The sequence below is a fragment of the Oncorhynchus keta genome, unplaced genomic scaffold (genome assembly GCF_023373465.1).
Source record: "Oncorhynchus keta strain PuntledgeMale-10-30-2019 unplaced genomic scaffold, Oket_V2 Un_contig_8314_pilon_pilon, whole genome shotgun sequence".
Lineage (NCBI taxonomy): Eukaryota > Metazoa > Chordata > Actinopteri > Salmoniformes > Salmonidae > Oncorhynchus > Oncorhynchus keta.
Genome location: NW_026289981.1, coordinates 34,449 through 61,846, shown reverse-complemented (window position 1 = coordinate 61,846; position 27,398 = coordinate 34,449). Strand labels below are relative to the sequence as shown.

Genomic DNA, 27,398 nt, shown 5'->3' with positions numbered 1-27,398 from the left:
ACCTACTGTGACCTGGTCCAGCATTACACCATGATCACACCAACACTCACCTACTGCTGACAGTTTACACCATGATCAAAGCATTACACCATGATCACACTCACCTACTGTGACCTGGTCCAGCATGTGATCACACCAACACTCACCTCTGTGGTCCAGCATTACTGGTCACACCAGCATTACACCATGATCACACCAACACTCACCTTACCTGGTGCATTACACCATGATCACAGACTCACCTGCTGTGACCTGGTCCAGCATTACACCATGATCACACCAACACTCACCTACTGTGACCTGGTCCAGCATTACACCATGATCACACCAACACTCACCTACTGTGACCTGGTCCAGCATTACACCATGATCACACCAACACTCACCTGCCGTTGCCATGGAGGGCTCCTCCGTGCCCTCTTTGTGGAGATCTCTAGGGCTTGACTGTTTTCTCAGCTCTCTGAGGGGCTGAGAAAACAAACCAATGGACTTCAAATGGATGTTAGCTAGACAGCAAAGCAGACATATGGCTGAGCAGTCACTTGACTCATATACCATTTATTTTTGTATGTTCAAGTGAGATTTAATTGACAAAATGTGCATGTGATTTATTCAAGCTATTATAATGGACAGGATTACTCTTGACCAATTAAGCCATAACCGATTCCAAGGTTTAACAATTTGTACTTTTTTATTCTGCTTTTGTAACTTGTTCTTTTAGTTATATATTGTCCATGTTTCTTTATGTACATGTTTCATATGTATGTGCTGGTGCCTCAGTGATATACAGTACTTATATTTAAAAGGAAGTAAGCATGTACAATATGTACACTGATACAATGTTTAGCGAGGCAGAAGGTACAGTATGTTCATTTAATCTCAAATAGATCGACCTAGATCATTTCATGTCCAGTGTCACTACCACAGGAATGTTTTTTGTTGTCAAATAGTATACATGTTTGATTTGATGGTGTCTCTTGTTCCTTTTATTATGTGAATGTAATATATAAATAAAAACCCACAATCACATTTATGAAGTGTCACTTTCAGAAAACATGTTGACATCTGTGTTATTATTTTACAGTGGTTACACTGTAGATAAGGGGTACAGTTAGAATCGTAGTCCAGTCTCCACTAAAGTCAACTGTGATTTTGTTGAAATCTATTTGACTTGTAATTGCCATTTAGAAAGATCTGGCTCATATTTTTTACAAGTGGAAGCAGATGTAGTGTGTGAAGACTACACTCTAGTGTTGGTGTGAAGCTACTGCACAATGATCATTAACTCACTCAAGACTGTGTTTAGAGGCATCCCATGTCTGTTCTTTTTCCACTAATTGGTCTTTTGGCCAATTAGATAAACTCTTTTGCCCCAAAAAATCTGAAATAGTGTGTAAACAGTCTAATACTACTTTCAACGCATATAATCCTTATAATCAACGAAGGTAGTACCTCCTTGAATCGATCCATTTCATATAAAAATAGGATATTTCCAGGACCATGCATAGCCTACTATTTTTGTGTTATTTTGCAGTGATAAAGAAACAAAACAAAAAAAACTTTCTTTGGAGTGATAAAATAGTGTTTTTTTATGAGGATAATTCTTTCTCAAATGCCAATGCACTGAAAATGTAAACCATGAATATATGACATACAAAATATATATATGTGGTGAAAGGACAACAACCTCTCAATGTGATCAGACAAAGGAGATGATTGTGAACTACAGGAAAAGGAGGACCGAGTATGCCCCTACTCTCATCGACAGGGCTGTAGTAGAGTAGGTTGAGAGCTAGTTCCTTGGCGTCCACATCACCAACAAACTAACATGGTCCAAGCACACCAAGACAGTCATGAAGAGGGCACGACAAAACCTATTCCCCTCAGGAGACTGAAAAGATTTGGCATGGGTCCTCAGATCCTCAAAATGTTTTACAGCTACACCATCGAGAGCATCCTGACGGGTTGCATCACTACCTGGTATGGCAACTGCTCGGCCTCCAACCGCAAGCACTACAGAGGGTAGTGCGTATGACCCAGTACATCACCAGGGCCAAGCTCCCTGCCATCCAGGACATCTATACCAGGTGTGTCAGAGGAAGGCCCTAAAAATTGTCAAAGACTCCAGCCACACTAGTCATAGACTGTTCTTTCTGCTACTACACAGCAAGCAAGCAGTACCTGAGGGTCAAGTCTAGGTCCAAGAGGCTTCTAAACAGCTTCTACCACTAAGCCATAAGACTCCTGAACATCTAATCAAATGGCTACCCAGACTATTTGCATTGTTGGTCTTAAGGGCTTGTACGTAAGCATTTCACTGTAAGATCTATTATACCTGTTGTTTTCGGCGCATGGACAAATAACGTTTGATTTGATTTATATATACTAGGCAGATAACGTGTACTCGCCACTAGGCGGCAGTAATTGTGTACTTTCTCCCGAAAACTGCTATCGATATTTAGCTATGCAATTTGCATTAGTGAAAGGTCAAAAGACAAATCCGTCGCTAGCTGCCAAGATCTTGCGAAGGAAATATGGATGGAAATAAAGACTTTTCTGGCGTTTCGGATGAATGCACGGCAGAATACATTCTCAGTAATGTGGCAGAAGTAGTAGAGAGAATTTTGATGTTTGTACCAACCAAATCCCTGCTCCAAATTGCTTGGTAAGTGACTAGCTAGCTAGCTAGCTAACTTTAGGTAGCCAAGGATTCCGGATAACACTGACCGATTAGCCACAGTCAGCTAGCTAGCTAACGTTAGCGAGCACAGTGTTTTTATCAACAATGGCAATGCACGTTTCAAGTTCTAAACAGGACTGGAACTGAATATATGTAGCTAACTAGCAATCTACACTAAATGTATCTGTTAGCTGTAAACGTTTTGCTTGCAAAAAAGGCGTGCAGCCATGTGAAACTAGCATACGTTAGCTAGCTAACAGGTAGCACAACAGTATTTTAGTAATAATCTTGTATTACAGATTAGTGTTTGACAGCTAAATTAGCTAGCTAAGAAAAGCTTGGAATCTAGCTAACGTTAGCAAGTTATCCCCAGAATGGTCGTAGGTATGTTTTTTAAACAACTTCCTTGTCATGCCAGGATGAGTGAGAGATAACGACGACTGTCTTCCTTATTGTGCAGTGTTTGCAGACTGTGGATGAACTGTGCACGGAGAGTACTGAGGGTCCAGCAGAAGTTGACGTGGGTGTCTGCCTCTGGACCGTCCAACTATGACGGCCATGCTCTCTGCCACAGCCTGGCTGAAGAAGTGGAGGTCAGTTTGACTACTGAAAATACACAAGAAATTACAACAGGGTCTCTTTCAGGAGATCGTTCATGAATTGTTGATGGAAGTGTCATGAATAGAGCTGACATGATTGCATGCCAGAGAGTAGTATCTTGTGAACAGACTACAAACATAAATGGTACTGTAGATCTGTCTTTATACTATGAGCTCTGATTGATAACTTGCAGAAATAGTTCCAGTTTTTCGTCACTGGTTTTATATTTGGACAAATCAAGATTTCTCAGGTTTTACCATATTTTCTCATTTTGGAATGGGAGGGGACATCTGGCCCATACATTTACCCATAACTTGCAAAGAGTGGATCTCCTCAATCTGGTTCCACTCCTCATTCTAGCATCTCATCTCTTAACATGTACAGACCCAGAACTTAATCGAGCATCTGACCAATTACGCAAGACTTTAGTTCTGGGTTAACTGAGATTAGCCAGAGGCATGCTTGTTCAACATTATGCATATCTATCTGTATGCTGGTGCAACAGTCCTACAAGTAGGCTAGTAGAACACAGTAAAGTTATAGCCTGGCTCCTACAGTGGAAGACTATGTGGAGTCTGACATTATTGAAAACTGTAGAAACACCTCTCTCTTAATGTTTGCAGAATGTATACCTGCTGCCCAAAACAGTCTTGGTTATGGTGGACAGCGAGACCTTCAGTGGACAAGACTCTTCCTACAAGCAGAAAAAGGGTAAGACGTAACATGTACATTTACTACTCTGTAGTAAAGCACACTAATAATGCTGGGCCGAGAAGTAAAAAGTACTGTGGCCTCTTATCTACTAGCTAACTTCCATTTAGTTTGTTACTAAACACATTGTAAGTTATTAAAAGTTGAAGGCTAAATTGTGAAACCTGCTGCTTATATTAGAGTCCCAGTCAGTAACAATCTAAATGTAAGGCATGTTCTAACCTGTATCCCCTCTTGCAGCACGCAAGACCCACCACAGTCCAGACTCAGTGGAGGAACTGAACAGGCTGTTCCCCAATGGATGTGACATCATGGCCATCGCCACGCCTGGTGTTGTTTGTAAGAACCACAGTATTTTCATATTTCCATTCCTAATGACCAGAACACCGTGTGGTAACTATTCCATGTGTTATAATATGTTATAACACATAATTCCTACAACACTAACCACTCATAGCTAGCTCTTGTGCCATAATTCATGACACAGGCTGCTGCCGGTGCATGACATTCAGGTCCTTTCCTCATTGATGCGTGCTGTGCATTTTCATCTACCAGTTTTTGAATGTTAACCAGCTCACTTAAGCGTATCACAGAGGAATGGGTCACCTGTCAACAGGGGATGGTCCACATTAATCTCCCCCTGCCTTATTAGCATAGGGTGCTCTGCTTTGGAGCTGGGAAGAGAAGCATGGCGACTAGATATGTCGATTGATAACCTAGTATTCCAGGACTGACAACAGGATTTGTGCTCTGTATTCCTCTATATAATCACTAAGCTGGAGAGAAGTGACACTCCATCAACCAAGTATGCAGATAGTGTCTTTGCTTGCGAACTGAAAATCTAGCTTGGTAGTATATTGTTATGTGTTAAATAGTGTTATGTCACATAGATTGAGTGCTTAGAGAACCAGGAAGTGGAACACCATGCAATATGTTAAAATGCAATTACTGTTAGCTAGCTAACTACTTTAAATATACATCATACATTTACCAATATAAGGAAAAGGACATTGGTTGACAGTATGATTTGTCCTTTGCCTTTTCCCACAGTAACCCTGAAGAAGGCATTTGCCAAAATGTAGATTTTTTCTAAAGCAAACTCCCAATGTCCTCCCAAGAGTTGATGCTGAGTCTCTCTTCATCTTCCCCCACAGTAACTCCCAGTGGCTCCCACTCGGGTCCACCGAAGGAATTCCAAGAAGGAGAAGCTGGCTATGCTATCATGTTCCCTAGGATGGAGGGAGTGGACATCCGCCCCTTTCACTTCTGCAAACGCACCATCTCAGAGTCACACCTGGAGGAAGCAGGTTGGTGATACCAACTGGGAGTTGAAGTTATGATGATGTCGTGTCTTTGAGTGTGCCGGATTAAGTGATATGACATGCTATTCTATAAAATCCTTTCTCTGTAATTAATATTACCTGATTGAGCTAATCATGTAAATGTAATTAACTAGAAAGTCGGGGCACCACGAAATAATATTTGTAGAGCAATTATCTTCCGAATAAACTCTTAAAGACCTAGTAATATTTTACATCAATAGCAGTCAATATTAATTGTCACCTTATTTCAGTCTCATCTGAAAGTTGTAAATTCTTGGTTATCTTCACAAACCCTGGCTAACAAGTTGAATCAGCAATACAAAATTGGGTTTAATTATTTATTTACTAAATACATAACTAATCACACAGAATTAAATATACACAGAATTAATCATACCTTGATTACAAATGATGTAATAAAGGAAAACGTCCCTAGCGTACGGAACAGATATGACAGCTGGTTACACAAAGAAAAGTGGGTTGGGTTTGAGTGAGAGCGGGAAGACTGAAGAACAAAGGGAGAAGCAATGTCTCTATCGGGCCGTAGACAGCTACTCTATCGTAAATACAGAATCTTATGCATTCTAAATTACCGCCCATTTGGAAAAGGGAAATGCAATAAATATTTAATCTGAGCTGTGCTGGTCGTGTTGGCCAACAGAGATCTTCCTGTCCTCGGATGAATGTCTCTGGTGGTAAATTGGATAGGTTGTAGTAACGTTGTTTTGTGGTAGACGAGATACTCTGTCTGTTCTTTCCTGTCTGTTCTTTCGTTTGCAGCTGCTGTTGCTAACTCAACGGATAGGAGGTATCACTTCTGTAGCGAATAAGAGTTCAAAGTTCATACCATTCGCAACCAAAGCTCACGCTGAGGTTGGCTTCGTTCTGTAGTTATCTGAACCCTTCTGACATCGGATCGTCATCCTAATGTACCCGGAACAGGAAGTTATATTGCTGTCAAGGCTTTATATAGGAAGGGAGAGGAGGGCGTGTTTCATAGTTTATAACCAATGTCTCTTCAAGTGGGCAGGCCACTGAGTCGGGCCTAATTCACTCATGAAAACCCAATTCTCACATTTTAGAAGCTAAAATCACATTTCATCCCCTCACAAATAATTTCATATTCAAACGTTTAAATTGCACAACAATCCCATGAGAATCTGATAACTATAATGTGTAGTCTTTCCACTGTACCGTTTATGTCATCCTATCATTGATGAGAATGTCTCAGATGACAACCGAACTGACATCATATTCATAAAGTACCAACGCATATGTTCAACTGGTTGGATAACCAAAATATGATTAATTTCCTCCCACCTGCTGATGTTTCCAGAATTTCTATTCTAACCAAGGGATGTTCAATAGTCACATCAGTAGGGTAGAGAGAGGAAAAGGGGGGGAAAGGTATTTATGACTGTCATAAACCTACCCCAGGCCAGCATCATGACAATGACCAGTTCAGAAATATACCTTTCTCCGCTCTCCCACATAGGGGTACCACAATCAACCATGAAGCTGGTCAGTGCCGGTCTTCTTCTAGCCCAATACAAACCCTGCAGTGTAAAGTTGATACTAGGATTAGTATATGAATGTGTGATAAATACCAATATTTACAGAAAAGAGATGGCAACAAAATTTCTACAGTATGCTAAACACATCCTTGGCTTTAGCCAACCGTCCACCATAATATGATTCCATCTCTGACCCCTCTCTGTTGTCGTCCTGTCCCCTCAGGGCTGGTGAATAACCCTGATCTGCGTGTGGTGCTGCTGTTTGGCTATGAAGCCTACAAACCCGGAGCAGCCCGCTTCCTTAACCAGGTCCTGGAGCCTTTGGCACGCAGCAAGGCTCTCATCGCTGGGGGCCATGTGGAGAATGTCTTCTCCCCTGAAAGAGAGTGGTGAGTACCTGAGTGATCTGTAACATGTACTGTTCTTTTCAATGCTGAGAAGGGTCAGGAGTTCTCAAACATGGGTCTGGGGTCTTATTTATTGCGACCTCCTAGTAATCTACCAAGCGGCAAAACAACATATGTTTTAAGGTAGTGGGGGTCCTCAGCTGGAGCCTCATCATATTCAGAGGGCCCTGACATGAAAAGTTTGGGAATCCCTACTCTTACTATGCAGCTGTGACTTTGTTTTTGTCTGTACCGCGATCGTTCTCTGTAACTCTTGCTGGGGCTGGTGCGGTGGTGTAGGTCTGGCCCTGAGTCGTCCCGGGGTTAGGGTTTAGCTTATAGTGTTACTATATAGTTATGTGACAGTGGTCTGTCTTTCTCCGTAGCTGTGGTCGGGGGTCGTACGGCGTGGTGGGTCTGGCTCTGAGCGGTTCAAGTATCCAGGGGGCCAGTGTTCTCCTGGAGCAGGACGTGAGCAGCCCCAAGGCAGCCGAGGCCACCATTCGGAGACTGAAAGCCGCCAACCTCCCAGAGAGGAACACCCTGGGCTTCATGTTTGCCTGCGTGGGCCGCGGACACAACTATTACAACAACCAACGTAACGTGGAGGCAGACACCTTCCGCAAGGTGTTCCCCAACATCCCACTGTTTGGCTTCTTTGGTAACGGGGAGATTGGGTGTGATCGCATCGTGAAGGAGGACTATACTCTGTGTGACACGGATACGGACAGTCTGCAGCATGGATACACCACTGTTATGACCCTAGTTCACCTTGGTTGAGGGTGGATGGTCATATTTACATTCAAACTACAGTTTGTTTTGTTCACTTCAGGTTCCTATTGATTAGGTACGAAACAGAAGAAAACCAGAAGAAGCAGAGAGGTACTATCTCAACTGGTCCAATAAGAAACACCTATTTTACGTTGCAAAATGTTTTGAAATGGCGTGCCCTAATGAATACAGCCCTGGTGTCTAGTTCAGAAGACTGTCTGTGCACGTAACAATCAGGATCAACAACATTTTGGTTGTAGAATCTTATCTCTCAGCCATGATGGTATGTGATGCTGTTTGAAGTGGCTTACAACATGTACATGTCTTTCTTTTTGTTGTGTTCAACTTTTCCCCATGTAAAGTTTTAACATTGTCAATTTTGGAAGGGAAATGCAATGTTTTATCTGCTGCAATAGAGGTAAATAGTTACTTGATCCTGCATTGATCATTTGAAACTTGAATAGGAAATATTGCTGATATGTTAGTGAGTTTAACAAGGTGCTGATGGGAATCAGAGAAGAAAATACTGTCCCTTCATCTCAGTCCTCTGTTACAAAATCATACAGTGGACTTCCCCATTTAAAACACATATATATTATCCTGAATTACTCACCAACTGTTACGCTCATATTCAAAACAAAGAACTGAAACTAACTAACTAATCTTGACCAGATGGTTTCTTATGCCTTATAGTGAAGAGTTACTGACACTTCATGTTCAATTAACAAATATAATTGTTATTAATTATAAAATAATTGTTGAGATTACCGATCAGGCACATTTTAGTTAAGAAGATAAGGAAAGTAACATGTTTTGAACCTTTTGAGAAAAACTCAGTTTGTCTATATTTCAATGTTTTCTCCTGTATGTGCTTTGACACATGCCCCTCTTTTAGTGTTATATGGAGAAACTCTTTTTGAGATGCAATTAAATCGAGGCCTATTCCTTCTACCTTTTATAAGACTATTTCACACACTGGGCAATTCCACGATAACAGAGTGAGGCTGAGACTCTGATTTTTCACTTGTAATTTTATGTCAAACAGAAAGCAATGATTGCAAAGTTAAACCAACCATACAACTCTATGGATAAGGATGACTTTTATAAAGACATTTACTTGAAGAACAGAACAGTGAACAGTGAAAAGTGGGGCAGGTAGCCTCGTGGTTAGAGCGTTGGGCCAGTAACTGAAAGATTGCTAGATCGAATCGCTGAGCTGACAAGGTAAAAATCTGTCGTTCTGCCCCTGAACAAGACTAGGCCGTTATTGTAAATAAGAATTTATTCTTAAAGTGACGTGCCTAGTTAAAAAAATGTTTAAAATATGCAAAGTCTTTGGTAACAGAATAAGGGTTTGTGCTGTTATTGTGGAATTGCCTCACTAGCTTCTATTTACTCAAATGGATTCCGTGGTTTTAGACTAAATCTTTCTCTCTGTGTTGTTCTTCATATTTGTTGCTTCATTGGAACTGATGGTTTTAAAATGTGTTATTTTACGTGTTCCACTCCCAAACAGGGTATTCCAGCCATTATATGATTGTGTGATAAACATACCATGTACAAACAGTTTTGTAGTTGGGATTCTGTACAATATTCTGCTTAATTTACGAACATATTATAATTCTGAAGACATTCTTGATGACAGTATTTGTTTTGTTTATGAAGGTATGAGGTAGATGTTCTGAAAATAGGTATGAAGGTATGAACACATGAGAAATGTTTAGGAAGTTGAAAACAGTTCTTTGGAGATTAATGTGGAATTTGACCAACCTATATGTTTGGCTAAATGGTTTTGATTGCTTCTGTTTTTTGTTTAGAATAAGCTATTTAAAGGTATAACTTTTCAGTATAGTATACAAGTTATTCTCCTGATCCTGAAATGTAAGATCACTGTTCATAGTTTTCTGTGACCTAACAACCATTCTGTTACCACACAATGTTACCACACAATCATTCTGTGTAGAGTTAATGGGATTATTTTAAAGTGGTTCTTTAAATCGTTTTCCCTGGAATTAATATGATGCGCAATATGATGAGCAAGATGTTTAAGGTTACAAGCACTTTTCAACAATGTGTGCCAAATGTTTGATTTATTTCAAATTCAATACATTTAAATAAAGGACTGCCATTGAAATGTCTCTTCACTCTCTGGCTTTCTCTAGGTTTAGGTATCCTGATTTATCATAATGTAGAAGAAATGTGCATCTAATTATTTTAATAACATCTTCCAATATCATATTCTACAACCAATGTACTCATATTAACAATTAAATGAAAGAATAACAGAATAGTAAAACCTTCCATTTACATATATGTTTTCTTATATAACAGTCCTAATTGTTCAGAATTGCTCTATCATAGACTACAATTATTTCATATCGACCATTTCCGAAAGCCTAACCTTGACAAGCAGGCGTGTTTGATATAAGGCTGCGAAGACGCTATGAGATTGATTGATGTGCGCTCTAACCATCGACTGGCTATTCCTGGTGAATGACAAACTGTTAAACCAATTGGTAGAAATATCATTTATATTCCCATAGTATCTTGAATTTACGAAACGATAAAAACGTAAAGCCTATGGACATGGAGAAAGGCAGCTCGGGAATAAAGCTATAGGCCTTCAAATCAAGTGAGGTGACTGTACCTCAGTTTTCATTCGGTTATCAGGATCTGGAACTAGAATCAACAGAGAGCAAACATGTGATTCGTGACCGAATAACAATGACAATATTATAGCTTCGATACTGACACCATTCGGCATGAAAATAAACGGCAATGTTTTTGACGTTGTTTCGCGGGGCTTATGCTACTATTCTCGGGTTTGAAAGGGAGAGAGCAGCGCGGCACTAGAGAAGCCGGAGGTTAATCACGTTTTCAGCACCGAGACAGCTCCTTGTGGAAGAAGTCTATATTCGGCAGCAAGGAGTCCCTTCTGCGATCGCGGGGGAAGCCCTCAACCCTCACTAGCAAATTTGGAGCGGTGTAGCCAACAACACACACAACGTTCTGACCTTTCTTCCTCCACTCTCCAATGATGCCGGTTATTTGGTGGTCAGTCAGGGACACTTAATATAATCTTGCTGAACGACGATGGTGCTTGCATTTCGGCTCCAGTCTTTTCGTTTTGCACAGGATTCTAAGCAGCAGCAGCAGGGGTGCTTGTCCAATGTAAAAGTGCTAAGGAAGGCAGCAGCCTACACATCGCCACGAGCTTGGAGCACGAGCCTCACTCACGCTGATCATCACAGAGGGAGACATTATCACGAGCACGCGGCCAACGGGAGGCTCGATTAGACTGTCAACAATGTAAATCAAGACAGGTAGGAAGGTTCTTCTTTGGTTGAACTGAATAATAGATTAGTTGTACATTGCCGGGGCACTCCCTCCGTGTAGCCTACAACGGGGACCACCCCCGCTTTACGCACTAGGCTACTATAGTCTCTCTGCTTCTATATTCAGGTACCACAGCGACTAAGTATAGTCCTAACGTGGATTAATGCTTGGTTTAGTCCGTTTCAATGACAATTTCCAGTAGGGTTACATTATTATTAGTTCCTGAACAGGGAGGCAAACATTTGCATGTCAAGCTACCTGTCAGTTTGGTTTTGACGTGGATATGGGGCTGAGTTATGCTTTGAGTTTTATGCAGTACTACAGAAAAGCCTTGTAAAATGAAGTAAGTGTGAAGAAACCTCAGTTATGAAGTAAGGGGTCCGTTAGCCTATTTTACTATTCAATGAACTGTGAGACCCAGCGCATGTTCCAAAATGGCCTACATAGGCTCACTTAAATGTAGTGCACTATATAGTACCTAGATTAGAGGCGAGATGGATCTGAACTGATAGGCTCCTGTAGTTTATTAAGGTCATGCAGAGACCAGTGGACAGACCTCTACTTGATATTTTGTGCTGATCAGGCAAAGCACAGTCTATGAACTCTCACCATTCAAACACCATGGTTGATAAAAGGGTATTCAAGATAATTTGCTTAACATAACCCTTTATACAGTAAGTTGGGATGTGCTAACAACCTCCAGTTGTTGTAGTCTTTAGTAGAAGTCTCTCAATATACCTTCTCACCAGCACCATCTGAAATGTAATGATGGGCAACACAGAAAGATTTGACCTGTAATGTCTCTCACATCTTCTCCATTTAAAGTATTGGTACTGTAGTGTATGTCTTGCGTTTAAAGTGTTATTGAATGACTCATACATAGCCTACCATACTCTCAGGGGATTGCCATAATAATGTGTCACTGTCTGTCATCAATCACATCTAAATAAAGACCAAGCACCTGGGTACGTTTTCACTCGTGCATGTCCTGTGTCAAGTGTAATGGATTTTCCCAGCAGTAACTCAACAATGGACTCATTCTATGGTGAGAGCAGCTCTTTAGGAGTATTATCCAGCAGACATGCAGGTGATGTGCTCTTACTATAGACATAGAATGAATCATCTTTTACTTTGAAGAATTGCCGTTCTAGGTTACTCTTCAAGCTACAATTATAGTTCTTCATTGTTTCAATATCCCCATACTGTTTCTGGTGCCAGTATACAATGTTTTACTGAACTCATAAACATCTTAGTGTAATACGGATGTAATATGGTTGTAGTACATGTCAGGTGTAATTGATATTTAATTCAATCCCCAGGTTCAACATGAGTCCAGCAGAGTCTATCTGATGTGGTGATCTCAGAAGCTAAGAGAGGCATAGCCTGACTGAGAACTGAGTGAAGATCATAACCTCCTCCTCTTCCTCTCTCCATCACCATCCACCAACATGGCTAACCCTCAGTAAGTATAGTACATTACACCACCCAGTGTGTGTATCTCCTCTCTGTCCCCCCCCCAGAACATGACCTGTGCTCAGTAAGATCTCTCTCCCCAGAACATGACCTGTGCTCAGTAAGATCTCTCCCCCCAGAACATGACCTGTGCTCAGTAAGATCTCTCCCCCCCAGAACATGACCTGTGCTCAGTAAGATCTCTCCCCCCCAGAACATGACCTGTGCTCAGTAAGATCTCTCCCCCAGAACATGACCTGTGCTCAGTAAGATCTCTCTCCCCAGAACATGACCTGTGCTCAGTAAGATCTCTCCCCCCCAGAACATGACCTGTGCTCAGTAAGATCTCTCTCCCCCAGAACATGACCTGTGCTCAGTAAGATCTCTCCCCCCCAGAACATGACCTGTGCTCAGTAAGATAAGATCTCTCTCTCCTCCCAGAACATGACCTGTGCTCAGTAAGATCTCTCTCCCCCAGAACATGACCTGTGCTCAGTAAGATCTCTCTCCCCAGAACATGACCTGTGCTCAGTAAGATCTCTCTCCCCCAGAACATGACCTGTGCTCAGTAAGATCTCTCTCCCCAGAACATGACCTGTGCTCAGTAAGATCTCTCTCCCCCAGAACATGACCTGTGCTCAGTAAGATCTCTCCCCCAGAACATGACCTGTGCTCAGTAAGATCTCTCCCCCCAGAACATGACCTGTGCTCAGTAAGATCTCTCTCCCCCAGAACATGACCTGTGCTCAGTAAGATCTCTCTCCCCAGAACATGACCTGTGCTCAGTAGAACATGACCTCTCAGTCTCTCCCCCCCAGAACATGACCTGTGCTCAGTAAGATCTCTCTCCCCAGAACATGACCTGTGCTCAGTAAGATCTCTCCCCCAGAACATGACCTGTGCTCAGTAAGATCTCTCTCCCCAGAACATGACCTGTGCTCAGTAAGATGTCTCCCCCCTAGAACATGACCTGTGCTCAGTAAGACGTCTCCTCCCAGAACATGACCTGTGCTCAGTAAGATGTCTCCCCCCTAGAACATGACCTGTGCTCAGTAAGATCTCTCCCCCCAGAACATGACCTGTGCTCAGTAAGATCTCTCCCCCCAGAACATGACCTGTGCTCAGTAAGATCTCTCTCCCCCAGAACATGACCTGTGCTCAGTAAGATCTCTCTCCCCCAGAACATGACCTGTGCTCAGTAAGATCTCTCTCCCCCAGAACATGACCTGTGCTCAGTAAGATCTCTCTCCCCCAGAACATGACCTGTGCTCAGTAAGATCTCTCTCCCCCAGAACATGACCTGTGCTCAGTAAGATCTCTCTCCCCCCAGAACATGACCTGTGCTCAGTAAGATCTCTCTCCCCCAGAACATGACCTGTGCTCAGTAAGATCTCTCTCCCCCAGAACATGACCTGTGCTCAGTATGATCTCTCTTCCCCCAGAACATGACCTGTGCTCAGTATGATCTCTCTTCCCCCAGAACATGACCTGTGCTCAGTATGATCTCTCTTCCCCCAGAACATGACCTGTGCTCAGTAAGATCTCTCTCCCCCAGAACATGACCTGTGCTCAGTAAGATCTCTCTCCCCCAGAACATGACCTGTGCTCAGTAAGATCTCTCTCCCCCAGAACATGACCTGTGCTCAGTAAGATCTCTCTCCCCCAGAACATGACCTGTGCTCAGTAAGATCTCTCTCCCCCAGAACATGACCTGTGCTCAGTAAGATCTCTCTCCCCCAGAACATGACCTGTGCTCAGTAAGATCTCTCCCCCCAGAACATGACCTGTGCTCAGTAAGATGTCTCCCCCCCAGAACATGACCTGTGCTCAGTAAGATCTCTCTCCCCCAGAACATGACCTGTGCTCAGTAAGATCTCTCTCCCCCAGAACATGACCTGTGCTCAGTAAGAACATGACCTGTGCTCTCCCCCCCAGAACATGACCTGTGCTCAGTAAGATCTCTCTCCCCCAGAACATGACCTGTGCTCAGTAAGATCTCTCTCCCCCAGAACATGACCTGTGCTCAGTAAGATCTCTCTCCCCCAGAACATGACCTGTGCTCAGTAAGATCTCTCTCCCCCAGAACATGACCTGTGCTCAGTAAGATCTCTCTCCCCCAGAACATGACCTGTGCTCAGTAAGATCTCTCTCCCCCAGAACATGACCTGTGCTCAGTAAGATCTCTCTCCCCCAGAACATGACCTGTGCTCAGTAAGATCTCTCTCCCCCAGAACATGACCTGTGCTCAGTAAGATCTCTCTCCCCAGAACATGACCTGTGCTCAGTAAGATCTCTCTCCCCCCAGAACATGACCTGTGCTCAGTAAGATCTCTCCCCCCAGAACATGACCTGTGCTCAGTAAGATCTCTCCCCCCCAGAACATGACCTGTGCTCAGTAAGATCTCTCTCCCCCAGAACATGACCTGTGCTCAGTAAGATCTCTCTCCCCCCAGAACATGACCTGTGCTCAGTAAGATCTCTCTCCCCCAGAACATGACCTGTGCTCAGTAAGATCTCTCCCCCAGAACATGACCTGTGCTCAGTAAGATCTCTCTCCCCCAGAACATGACCTGTGCTCAGTAAGATCTCTCTCCCCCAGAACATGACCTGTGCTCAGTAAGAACATGACCTGTGCTCAGTAAGATCCCCCAGAACATGACCTGTGCTCAGTAAGATCTCTCTCCCCCAGAACATGACCTGTGCTCAGTAAGATCTCTCTCCCCAGAACATGACCTGTGCTCAGTAAGATCTCTCTCCCCAGAACATGACCTGTGCTCAGTAAGATCTCTCTCCCCCAGAACATGACCTGTGCTCAGTAAGATCTCTCTCCCCCAGAACATGACCTGTGCTCAGTAAGATCTCTCTCCCCCAGAACATGACCTGTGCTCAGTAAGATCTCTCTCCCCCAGAACATGACCTGTGCTCAGTAAGATCTCTCTCCCCCAGAACATGACCTGTGCTCAGTAAGATCTCTCTCCCCCAGAACATGACCTGTGCTCAGTAAGATCTCTCTCCCCCAGAACATGACCTGTGCTCAGTAAGATCTCTCTCCCCCAGAACATGACCTGTGCTCAGTAAGATCTCTCCCCCCCAGAACATGACCTGTGCTCAGTAAGATCTCTCCCCCCAGAACATGACCTGTGCTCAGTAAGATCTCTCCCCCCCAGAACATGACCTGTGCTCAGTAAGATCTCTCTCCCCCAGAACATGACCTGTGCTCAGTAAGATCTCTCTCCCCCCAGAACATGACCTGTGCTCAGTAAGATCTCTCTCCCCCCAGAACATGACCTGTGCTCAGTAAGATCTCTCTCCCCCAGAACATGACCTGTGCTCAGAACATGACCTGTGCTCAGTAAGATCTCTCTCCCACCCAGAACATGACCTGTGCTCAGTAAGATCTCTCTCCCCCAGAACATGACCTGTGCTCAGTAAGATCTCTCTCCCACCCAGAACATGACCTGTGCTCAGTAAGATCTCTCCCCCCAGAACATGACCTGTGCTCAGTAAGATCTCTCTCCCACCCAGAACATGACCTGTGCTCAGTAAGATCTCTCTCCCCCAGAACATGACCTGTGCTCAGTAAGATCTCTCCCCCCAGAACATGACCTGTGCTCAGTAAGATCTCTCTCCCCCAGAACATGACCTGTGCTCAGTAAGATCTCTCTCCCCCAGAACATGACCTGTGCTCAGTAAGATCTCTCTCCCCCCCAGAACATGACCTGTGCTCAGTAAGATCTCTCTCCCCCAGAACATGACCTGTGCTCAGTAAGATCTCTCTCCCCCAGAACATGACCTGTGCTCAGTAAGATCTCTCTCCCCCAGAACATGACCTGTGCTCAGTAAGATCTCTCTCCCCCAGAACATGACCTGTGCTCAGTAAGATCTCTCTCCCACCCAGAACATGACCTGTGCTCAGTAAGATCTCTCTCCCCCAGAACATGACCTGTGCTCAGTAAGATCTCTCTCCCCCAGAACATGACCTGTGCTCAGTAAGATCTCTCTCCCCCAGAACATGACCTGTGCTCAGTAAGATCTCTCTCCCCCAGAACATGACCTGTGCTCAGTAAGATCTCTCTCCCCCAGAACATGACCTGTGCTCAGTAAGATCTCTCTCCCCCAGAACATGACCTGTGCTCAGTAAGATCTCTCTCCACCCAGAACATGACCTGTGCTCAGTATGATCTCTCTCCCACCCAGAACATGACCTGTGCTCAGTAAGATGTCTCCTCCCAGAACATGACCTGTGCTCAGTAAGATGTCTCCTCCCAGAACATGACCTGTGCTCAGTAAGACGTCTCCCCCCCAGAACATGACCTGTGCTCAGTAAGATGTCTCCCCCCAGAACATGACCTGTGCTCAGTAAGATGTCTCCCACCCAGAACATGACCTGTGCTCAGTAAGACGTTTCCCTCTTTACCAAACTTCTCTGACCTCCTCTCACCTCTCTTCCTGAATAATAAATATGTTATTGTACACACTGGCATGCACGCAAACACACGGACACACTGACACACACGCACACACACAGAGAAAAAGAGAGAGATAGCGAGAGGGAGAGAGAGACAGAAAAGGAGACAAAGAGGGAGACAGAGACAGAGAGAGGCTGAGCGAGAGGGAAAGAGAGAGAGAGAGAGAGAGAGAGAGACAGAGACAGAGAGAGAGAGAGCGAGAGAGAGAGAGAGAGAGGAAAAACGACAATGGCCTGTTACAGACAGAGGCAGAGCTCAATGATATTGCAGAGGGGCACCTCATTGGTCAGCTCATTTGGAATTCTGCAGTCTAGCCGCTCTTTCACATATTCCTATTACCTTGCCATTTTTTCTTGCTATCCTCAAGTCTTTTGATTGGTTGATTTATTGATGAGTGTGTGTGAGAGAGAATGTGTTTGTGTGTGAGATAGAAAGAGAGAGCGATAGAGGAGATAGAAACAAGATAGTTCATTTGCTTGCAGAAACATACCTGACTAATTAACAATTGCTCATGCAGTGATGATCTTCTTAGTGGTTACTCCCAGTTGCGTGATCAGTAGGGATGATGAGAGGCCAGGACAGGTCTGGTCTAATGGAGACGTGTAGTGTAGGGCGAGAGGACCAAGGAGACTGAAGAGGAGGCTTACATCTTTAGGCCTGATCTTGACTGTGGCATCTATAGTTCCTTGAGCTTATTTGGTCTCACTTGACTTAATTATTAGTCTTCAGCAGGCTGTATGTAACTAGCCATGCTCATTATCCAAACCTGTAATAAATTAATGGTAAATGAAAAGCCCTCCTTCACTGTTCTCTGTCCGTTTGTGTGACAGCCAGTCAGGCAAGTGGATTTATTCTGTTCCCTGTCGGTCTGATTCTATTCTGTCACTCTGTCCTGCTCAGTCAGTGGCGTAGGGCTGTAGCCTATCTCTGGGCCCAGTTGTTTAAGATTCTGAAGGGTTGCAGGACAGCACCATTCATCTTTCTCTCCGTCGCTGTTTACCCTGTTGTTTATTCAGTGCCAACAGGAGGGTGGGGAGGTTGGAGGGCTCTGCCTCTGTTGTTCAGCATGCTGAGGTTGACAAGCACATGGTGTCTGTCTGAGCAGGGTCATGTTCCTGTGAGTCTTTTCCAAGCAGAACAGTAACACAGGGATGGATGGATGCTTGGGCCAGCTGATCTATTAGACCTCATCTATTACAGAAGATAACAAGGAATCTGTTAGGAAGTCTCCATTACATGCATCTAGGTTTAGTAGACGGAAACTAATGGTTTTTGTTGTTGTTGTGAAGAGGGTGCTATTTCATCCTGTAGGTGATTCACATCTTAGCAAATGTCTGGATTGAAACAGTACTTTATTTCATTCCTGATGATTTTCTGCCTAGAAAATCCTTTCTGGAAGTTATATCGTTTAACATATTACAAATCAAGTCTATATCATAATACAGCCCATTCCCATTTCACTGATCACTTTTCTACGCAGACTCTTTAGCTTTGAGCCTCAGGTAACCTCAAACACACTGCAGTTCAGTCCGACTGTAAAGAGCCAAGACCTTTCCTCTGCTGACAGTACAGCACAGCAGCTCTCCAGGAGGGTCTCTCATCATCAGTGTGTCTCCCAGTCCTGGTATCTGTAAAGGTCAGATGAGACTGGTCACACTGTGCCTGTCTGAAACAAGTCATGCCTACAGCTTCCTGAAACCAGACTCATTTATCATTATGGAGATTTCCTGCATAAAGTCAAGGCTGATGGAGTGTACACATAGGCTAGCACATACTGTAATATTAGGAAAGGCATCAAGACAAAGCATAAGAGGAAGAGGTGAAGGAAGGTTTAGGAAGCAGATTCGTGTGTCGTTGTGGATGGGTTGAATGGAGTGGAGTGAGCATGTACATGGGTTGTATGGAGTGGAGTGAGCATGTACATGGGTTGTATGGAGTGGAGTGAGTATGTACATGGGTTGAATGGAGTGGAGTGAGCATGTACATGGGTTGAATGGAGTGGAGTGAGCATGTACATGGGTTGGATGGAGTGGAGTGAGCATGTACATGGGTTGAATGGAGTGGAGTGAGCATGTACATGGGTTGGATGGAGTGGAGTGAGCATGTACATGGGTTGGATGGAGTGGAGTGAGCATGTACATGGGTTGAATGGAGTGGAGTGAGCATGTACATGGGTTGTATGGAGTGGAGTGAGCATGTACATGGGTTGTATGGAGTGGAGTGAGTATGTACATGGGTTGTATGGAGTGGAGTGAGCATGTACATGGGTTGTATGGAGTGGAGTGAACATGTACATGGGTTGGATGGAGTGGAGTGAGCATGTACATGGGTTGGATGGAGTGGAGTGAGCATGTACATGGGTTGGATGGAGTGGAGTGAGCATGTACATGGGCTGGATGGAGTGGAGTGAGCATGTACATGGGTTGTATGGAGTGGAGTGAGCATGTACATGGGTTGTATGGAGTGGAGTGAGTATGTACATGGGTTGTATGGAGTGGAGTGAGCATGTACATGGGTTGGATGGAGTGGAGTGAGCAGGTACATGGGTTGGATGGAGTGGAGTGAGCATGTACATGGGTTGGATGGAGGGAGTGAGCATGTACATGGGTTGGATGGAGTGGAGTGAGCATGTACATGGGCTGGATGGAGTGGAGTGAGCATGTACATGGGTTGAATGGAGTGGAGTGAGCATGTACATGGGTTGAATGGAGTGGAGTGAGTATGTACATGGGTTGTATGGAGTGGAGTGAGCATGTACATGGGTTGTATGGAGTGGAGTGAGCATGTACATGGGTTGTATGGAGTGGAGTGAGCATGTACATGGGTTGTATGGAGGGAGTGAGTATGTACATGGGTTGGATGTATGGAGTGGAATCATGAGTAACCAAAAACGTGAGCATGTACATGGGTTGATGGCCACCATTTGCCTTGATGATGGAGGCCGGGGAGTGAGTATGTACATGGGTTGAATGGAGTGGAGTGAGCATGTACATGGGTTGTATGGAGTGGAGTGAGCATGTACATGGGTTGTATGGAGTGGAGTGAGTATGTACATGGGTTGTATGGAGTGGAGTGAGCATGTACATGGGTTGAATGGAGTGGAGTGAGCATGTACATGGATTGGATGGAGTGGAGTGAGCATGTACATGGGTTGAATGGAGTGGAGTGAGCATGTACATGGATTGGATGGAGTGGAGTGAGCATGTACATGGGTTGAATGGAGTGGAGTGAGCATGTACATGGGTTGAATGGAGTGGAGTGAGATGTGCATCAAGTATCTAGAGATGCTGTACACATGGAACAACACACTGTTAGATATGGTGGAGCCTTGAACACTAACTCATACTGATGGCTAGCTTCTCCAATGTTCTCTGCAGCAGCTGGTGGTTACAATCAGACAGCTGCTGCTTTTTACTTGGCCAGGTTGGGTGGGTTTAGCTCTGCAGGGCTTTCCACAACCTGAGCACTTTAAGGTGTGTTGATCACATACTGTAGCCTAGTCCAACCAACCCAAGTACACTAGAATATGGATTGGTGTTGCTTTTCTGGATTATGAAACTACGGAAGGTTGGTGGCACGTTAATTGGGGAGAACGCGCTTGTGGTAAGGGTTGGAGCAGAGTCAGTGGAATGGTATCAAATACATCGAACACATGGTTTCCATATGTTTGATGCCATTCCATTTGCTCCGTTCCATCTATTACTATGAGCCGTCCTCCCCTCAGCAGCCTCCACTGTATGAAACACTGATGTGTCTGTCCAACTTACACAAACAGTACATTGCAAGTGGTGCGATGATCTTCTTTGTGGTTGCTCCCAGTAGCGTGACCTTCTGTATGGTCAGTGGACTGCCTTAAGCCAATTATGCAACATGAATAATGACCTTTTCGACCTGGCCCATAACACTTCTAATTCTATCATTTGGCTGAAGGGGCAGGCTGTGTTGTGTGTATGTGTCCCAATGCCCCAAGGGAGACTCTTCTTGTCTTTCCCACTAATACACATAACCTCTGCAGAGTGCCATGGCTTTTTCCATTGTCTTAGAGTGAGTTCTATGTATTGTATGTATGTACTGTATATAAACTATTCTTCTGAGCTTTTCTGCTGTGTGACTTTGTAGTACACATATGTGATCCCTGTGGGATTTAACTCACAGTCTCTTACCAACTGAGCCACTACTGTCCATATACTTCCATTGGCAGCTAGCCACAACACTGGGTCCCTGCTTTACATGCAGTTGTGCTGGGATGAGATGATGAGGTGTGGGGCTCTGAACAGCTTGTGTCTGCCATGACTGATCAGATGGCTGTGTTGATCAGTAGGGATGGTGAGAGGCCAGGACAGGTCTGGTCTAATGGAGACGTGTAGTGTAGGGCGAGAGGACCAAGGAGACTGAAGAGGAGGCTTATGTCTTTAGGCTGATCTTGACTGTGGCATCTATAGTTCCTTGAGTTTACTTGGTCTCACTTATAGTCAAATAGTAGTATTTATTTTATTTTTTCTCCATTTTATAAGGTCATTGTCTCATGTACACAAACCCACACTGGGAAACACTCAGGGTCACTATCATTTAGGCCTACTGTGTTCAAGTAGTGTTTTGATCTAAGACGACATGCTGTATATTTTCTCTGCTGCTGCCAGCACCATTCCAGGTATATGTAAATGTAATTGGTGAGTAAAGGTGATATACTTTGATTTACTCCTCACTTGAGGTAAAAGAGTCACTTCCTGACTAGTATTTATTCCCAGAGGTCTCTGTGTACTTGGAAAAAGCAAAGCAGTGTTGGAGGGGAGCATATTAAGTAGGGATTAGTCATAATGCTGGCCTTCAGACATAGACCACATTAACATTTCAGATGGGGGTTCAGCTCGGGATGATGCGTGCCAAGTTCGTAAGAGAGAGAGAGCTTTCTCCACTGATTATGTGTACCATGTAACCTCTCTGTTTCACAAGACAGACACTGTTATCCGTCAGGCTTATCGTGAGAATGTCCTTAGAAATCCTTGTTAACCTCTTTAACTATTTCTTATGTGAATGTGTGTCAGAAGAACACACCTGGATATGCTAGCATGCACAGTATGCTTGAGTGCAGCCTATGTAGGTTTAATTTGTGTATGTGCGTCTGTGTGTGCGTGTGTGTGTGCATGTGTGTGTATTCAGTGTGTGTGTGTGTGTTTGTTCGTGGACATACAGTAGGAACCACTCCAGGTGTGGTCTGCTCCCAGTCCGTCGTGTCCGTCGTCCTTGTGAAGGTTAGTGAGTCACTGTAGAGATTAGATTGGTCCTGGGTGCCTCCGAGGCCACTGACTCCCCACAACACAAGCACTTTACTGCACACCCTGGTCCTAGCACTGCCCTCCAACTGCACAGGTCAACCCTGATCCTATCAACAGACCATTACTGTTGACTTATCTCTTAATACTTATAATGGAACTACAACATGGTTTTCTTTCATTATGTAGGAGGTCAATATTGTTTTATTTAGCCTTGAGGAGTTGGAAGTGAAGGTGGAGGTGGATGGGGAGGTGGAGATGGAGGAGGAGGTGGGGGAGGATGTGGAGGAGGAGGAGTAGAAGGTAGGGGAGGAGGTGGGGGAGGAGGAGGAGTAGAAGGTGGGGGAGGTGAAGGTGGATGAGGTGGAGGAGCAGGTGGAGGGGAAGGAGGAGCAGAAGGAGGAGGAGGGGAAGATGAGATGAGGAGGAGCAGGTGCAGAAGGGGCAGGATGAGATGAGGAGGGGGAGGATGAGGAGGATGACTGAGCTAGAGTACAACTGGAGCACTGGCTGACCTTCTAAACCCAGACCCCACATCCCTGTGAAGTCTCATAATTACACAACCTAAAGGCACAGCCCAGTGGAGTGCCTCACAGTACAGTCCAGTCGAGCGCCTCACAGTACAGCACAGTGGAGTGCCTCACAGTACAGCCCAGTGGAGTGCCTCACAGTACAGCACAGTAGAGTGCCTCACAGCGCCTCAGAGTAGAGCGCCTCACAGTACAGCCCAGTGGAGCACCTCACAGTACAGCACAGTGGAGTGCCTCACAGTACAGCCCAGTGGAGTGCCTCACAGTACAGCACAGTGGAGTGCCTCACAGTACAGCCCAGTGGAGCACCTCACAGTACAGCACAGTGGAGTGCCTCACAGTACAGCCCAGTGGAGCACCTCACAGTACAGCACAGTGGAGTGCCTCACAGTACAGCCCAGTGGAGTGCCTCACAGTACAGCCCAGTGGAGTGCCTCACAGTACAGCCCAGTGGAGTGCCTCACAGTACAGCACAGTTTGTACAGCAATGTTAAGCACATGTTTCCCATGCCAATAAAGCCCATTGAATTGAGAGAGAGGACAATCACTGACTGAATCAGTGGGCCTCAGACTGCTTAGTGGAACCTCCCAGTCTTGGAGCTCTCCCTTGGAGTCCTCCTCCTCTTCTCCCACAGTACAGCACAGTGGAGTGCCTCCAGTCTTCTCCCAGCTGGAGTCTCTTCCTACTCCTCCTACAGCCAGTGGAGCTCTCAGCCAGTGGAGCTCCTCCTCCTCTTCTCCCACTGGAGCACTTCCAGCTCCTCCTCTTCTTCTCACAGTCCCTTGGAGCCTCCTCCTCCTCTCTCCCACTGGAGAACTCTTCCTGGACTCCTCCTCCTCTTCTCTCGTCCTCCTACTTCTGTTCCTACTCTTCCCCCTCTTCTCTCGTTCCTAACTTCACATTTGTAAGAGCTCCGATCCACTCACCTGACAATGGGAGGCTTGTGAGGCACTCCACTGGGCTTGTGAGCGTAGAGGAGAGCAACGTCACAGCAGACATGATACATCCGCATCTGCTCTGGTCTAAAAATATGCACCACAGGGCACAACTGAGGCTTGTGGATGGGCTGTGTGATGGGCTGTGTGATGGGCTGAGTGATGGGCTGTGTGATGCTGCTAGAGGCCTGGCCCACAATAGAAACTTCTGATGTATTACAGTATACATACTCTGGAGGTGCTGACACAGCTGTATAGAGGTGGTTAACTATACTACAGAGGAGAATGAAGCGACAGTGTCAGGTGTTGTGCTTTGTGCTCCCTCAGTGTGTGTTTGCAAAATCAATTGACCTACGCTCTTAGAAAAAAAGGGTTCCAAATGGTTCTTCAGCTGTCCCCATAGGAGAACCCCTTTGGTTTCCAGGTAGAACTCTTTTGGGTTCCATGTAGAACCCTCTGGAAAGGGTTCTACCTGGAGACAAAAATTATACCTGGAACCAAAAAGGGTTCTTCAAGGGTTCTCCTATGGGGACAGCCAAATAACCCTTTTAGATTCTAGATATAACCTTTTTTTCTTAGAGTGTAGGTACCGATTTAACGTCTATAAGTTCAGTCTGCCTGTTTGATGAAATGCTAACACTTGGCAGGAGTGAGACAGAATAATGTTGATATTTGTTCTATTGTTCGACAGGACAGAGCTTTTTCAATAACTTTCTGTTTGTATCATTTCAACTGTTGTTCTACCCCAGCGGAGGAAGTCATGCATATCAGACAATAATCCATGTCAAATCACTGGATATGCTCAGTTTGTTCCCTTTGTCATGGTGCTCTGCTACCTCCCTACAGAAGAGGCTCAGCCTCTACCACTACTCAGGTCACTGTGTGTTTTTCAATCAGATATCATTGATGCAAGGTGTGCTGTTTATCCCCAATAGCCTTGGTGGTGTTTTTCTACAGCACTTCAATGGACTTTATTTCCCTGTTTTGTTTGTTTCAAAGTAACACATGAACACCATCATCTCATAGTTTTGATTCTCAGACTTTGATATAGGATCTGGATCTCCAGCAACCCACAACATTGTGTTTGGGGATATGGTTGAGCAGGCGGTTGGGTTGTAGGATCTGGAGGTAAATGGTTGAGCAGGCGGTTGGGTTGTAGGACCTGGAGGTAAATGGTTGAGGAGGTAAATGGAGCCTGGAGGTAAATGGTTGCAGGCAGTTGGGTTGTAGGACCTGGAGGTAAATGGTTGAGCAGGCAGTTGGGTTGTAGGATCTGGAGGTAAATGGTTGAGCAGGCGGTTGGGTTGTAGGATCTGGAGGTAAATGGTTGAGCAGGCGGTTGGGTTGTAGGATCTGGAGGTAAATGGTTGAGCAGGCGGTTGGGTTGTAGGATCTGGAGGTAAATGGTTGAGCAGGCGGTTGGGTTGTAGGACCTGGAGGTAAATGGTTGAGCAGGCGGTTGGGTTGTAGGACCTGGAGGTAAATGGTTGAGCAGGCGGTTGGGTTGTAGGACCTGGAGGTAAATGGTTGAGCAGGCGGTTGGGTTGTAGGACCTGGAGGTAAATGGTTGAGCAGGCAGTTGGGTTGTAGGACCTGGAGGTAAATGGTTGAGCAGGCGGTTGGGTTGTAGGACCTGGAGGTAAATGGTTGAGCAGGCAGTTGGGTTGTAGGACCTGGAGGTAAATGGTTGAGCAGGCGGTTGGGTTGTAGGATCTGGAGGTAAATGGTTGAGCAGGCGGTTGGGTTGTAGGACCTGGAGGTAAATGGTTGAGCAGGCGGTTGGGTTGTAGGACCTGGAGGTAAATGGTTGAGCAGGCGGTTGGGTTGTAGGACCTGGAGGTAAATGGTTGAGCAGGCAGTTGGGTTGTAGGACCTGGAGGTAAATGGTTGAGCAGGCGGTTGGGTTGTAGGATCTGGAGGTAAATGGTTGAGCAGGCGGTTGGGTTGTAGGATCTGGAGGTAAATGGTTGAGCAGGCGGTTGGGTTGTAGGACCTGGAGGTAAATGGTTGAGCAGGCGGTTGGGTTGTAGGATCTGGAGGTAAATGTTTGAGCAGGCGGTTGGGTTGTAGGACCTGGAGGTAAATGGTTGAGCAGGCGGTTGGGTTGTAGGACCTGGAGGTAAATGGCTGAGCAGGCGGTTGGGTTGTAGGACCTGGAGGTAAATGGTTGAGCAGGCGGTTGGGTTGTAGGACCTGGAGGTAAATGGTTGAGCAGGCGGTTGGGTTGTAGGACCTGGAGGTAAATGGTTGAGCAGGCGGTTGGGTTGTAGGATCTGGAGGTAAATGGTTGAGCAGGCGGTTGGGTTGTAGGACCTGGAGGTAAATGGTTGAGCAGGCAGTTGGGTTGTAGGACCTGGAGGTAAATGGTTGAGCAGGCGGTTGGGTTGTAGGATCTGGAGGTAAATGGTTGAGCAGGCGGTTGGGTTGTAGGACCTGGAGGTAAATGGTTGAGCAGGCGGTTGGGTTGTAGGACCTGGAGGTAAATGGTTGAGCAGGCGGTTGGGTTGTAGGATCTGGAGGTAAATGGTGAAGCCAGAGCCAGTGGAGTTAGAAGGTGAAGAGGCTTGAGCTCAGTGGGCTAACACAGTGGTCTTCTCTCCCTGTGTGTTTAGTGACGTGGTGGAGCAGCAGGCTGGAGGCCTATCAGACCTGGAGATCATCTCCCAGCCAGACCCAGTGGAGGAGCATGGTGTGCAGGAGATGGACCCTTCCTGCATGCCTCCTGTCCAGCTGGTCAGCTTCGGCTACAGGGACCTTCCTCTGGCCCACCTGGACCTCTCCCTGGCCGGATCACAGCTCCTCTCTAACCTGGATGAGGACGACAACAGGGAAGGGTGAGGCAATACAACTGTATTCATCCATTGAAAGGCACTGACGCGTTCTGACTGTACAGTAGGTAGCTATTGATTACACCAATAGGTCCGAACCTCAATAGGGAAGGGTAAGACGCTGTGGCTTTATTTACAGACTTCAGCCATTACACAAACAGGTCCAAACCTTGCACGCATCTACAACGGTTCATAAGGGTTTGCAAAGATCTTGGGACCTGGCAGACTTTTCTATTAATGACTTTCCACACCTTGGAAATGATAAATTCCCAATTATCCTCAGAAACGACCTGCTTCTGGTTTGAGAATGTGAGACAAAATGATGTAATTGAATATGGTGTCATGTATAATTATGCAGTACATCAAGCATTTAACAGAGTGAAGGCTGGGAAGGAGGGCAGGAACACACCGCCATGTACCGTGTCAGTTATGCTAATGGTACATTGGCCAACACAGAGGGAGAAGTATGTATGATGTTCAATCTCATGATACATTGGTCCTGTTCAACTCACAGCCAGGACTGTAGCTACAACACAGGGGATGTCCATCAGTGATAAACAGATTCATATTTGCTATTTGGTCTACATATA

At 45.3% G+C, this 27,398-nt stretch overlaps 2 protein-coding genes across 2 annotated transcripts; both read left to right on the top strand.

Annotated features, from left to right (window-relative positions):
- Positions 1-2,462: 2,462 nt before the first annotated feature.
- fbxo22 (F-box protein 22) lies at positions 2,463-10,122 on the top strand. Its single transcript, XM_052512418.1, has 7 exons — positions 2,463-2,665; positions 3,141-3,273; positions 3,904-3,991; positions 4,232-4,330; positions 5,146-5,298; positions 7,051-7,216; positions 7,600-10,122. The coding sequence occupies exons 1-7, from the start codon at positions 2,535-2,537 to the stop codon at positions 7,991-7,993; spliced, it is 1,164 nt and encodes a 387-aa protein (XP_052368378.1). The 5' UTR covers positions 2,463-2,534; the 3' UTR covers positions 7,994-10,122.
- A 413-nt stretch (positions 10,123-10,535) lies between these two features.
- On the top strand, positions 10,536-26,814 carry LOC127926787 (transmembrane protein 266-like; the record flags this gene model as incomplete). The annotated part of the gene is made up of 3 exons (XM_052512420.1): positions 10,536-11,307; positions 12,640-12,782; positions 26,593-26,814. Coding segments are annotated over exons 2-3 (236 nt in total), but the record flags the coding sequence as incomplete, so codon positions are not given.
- Between the last annotated feature and the right edge of the window lie 584 nt (positions 26,815-27,398).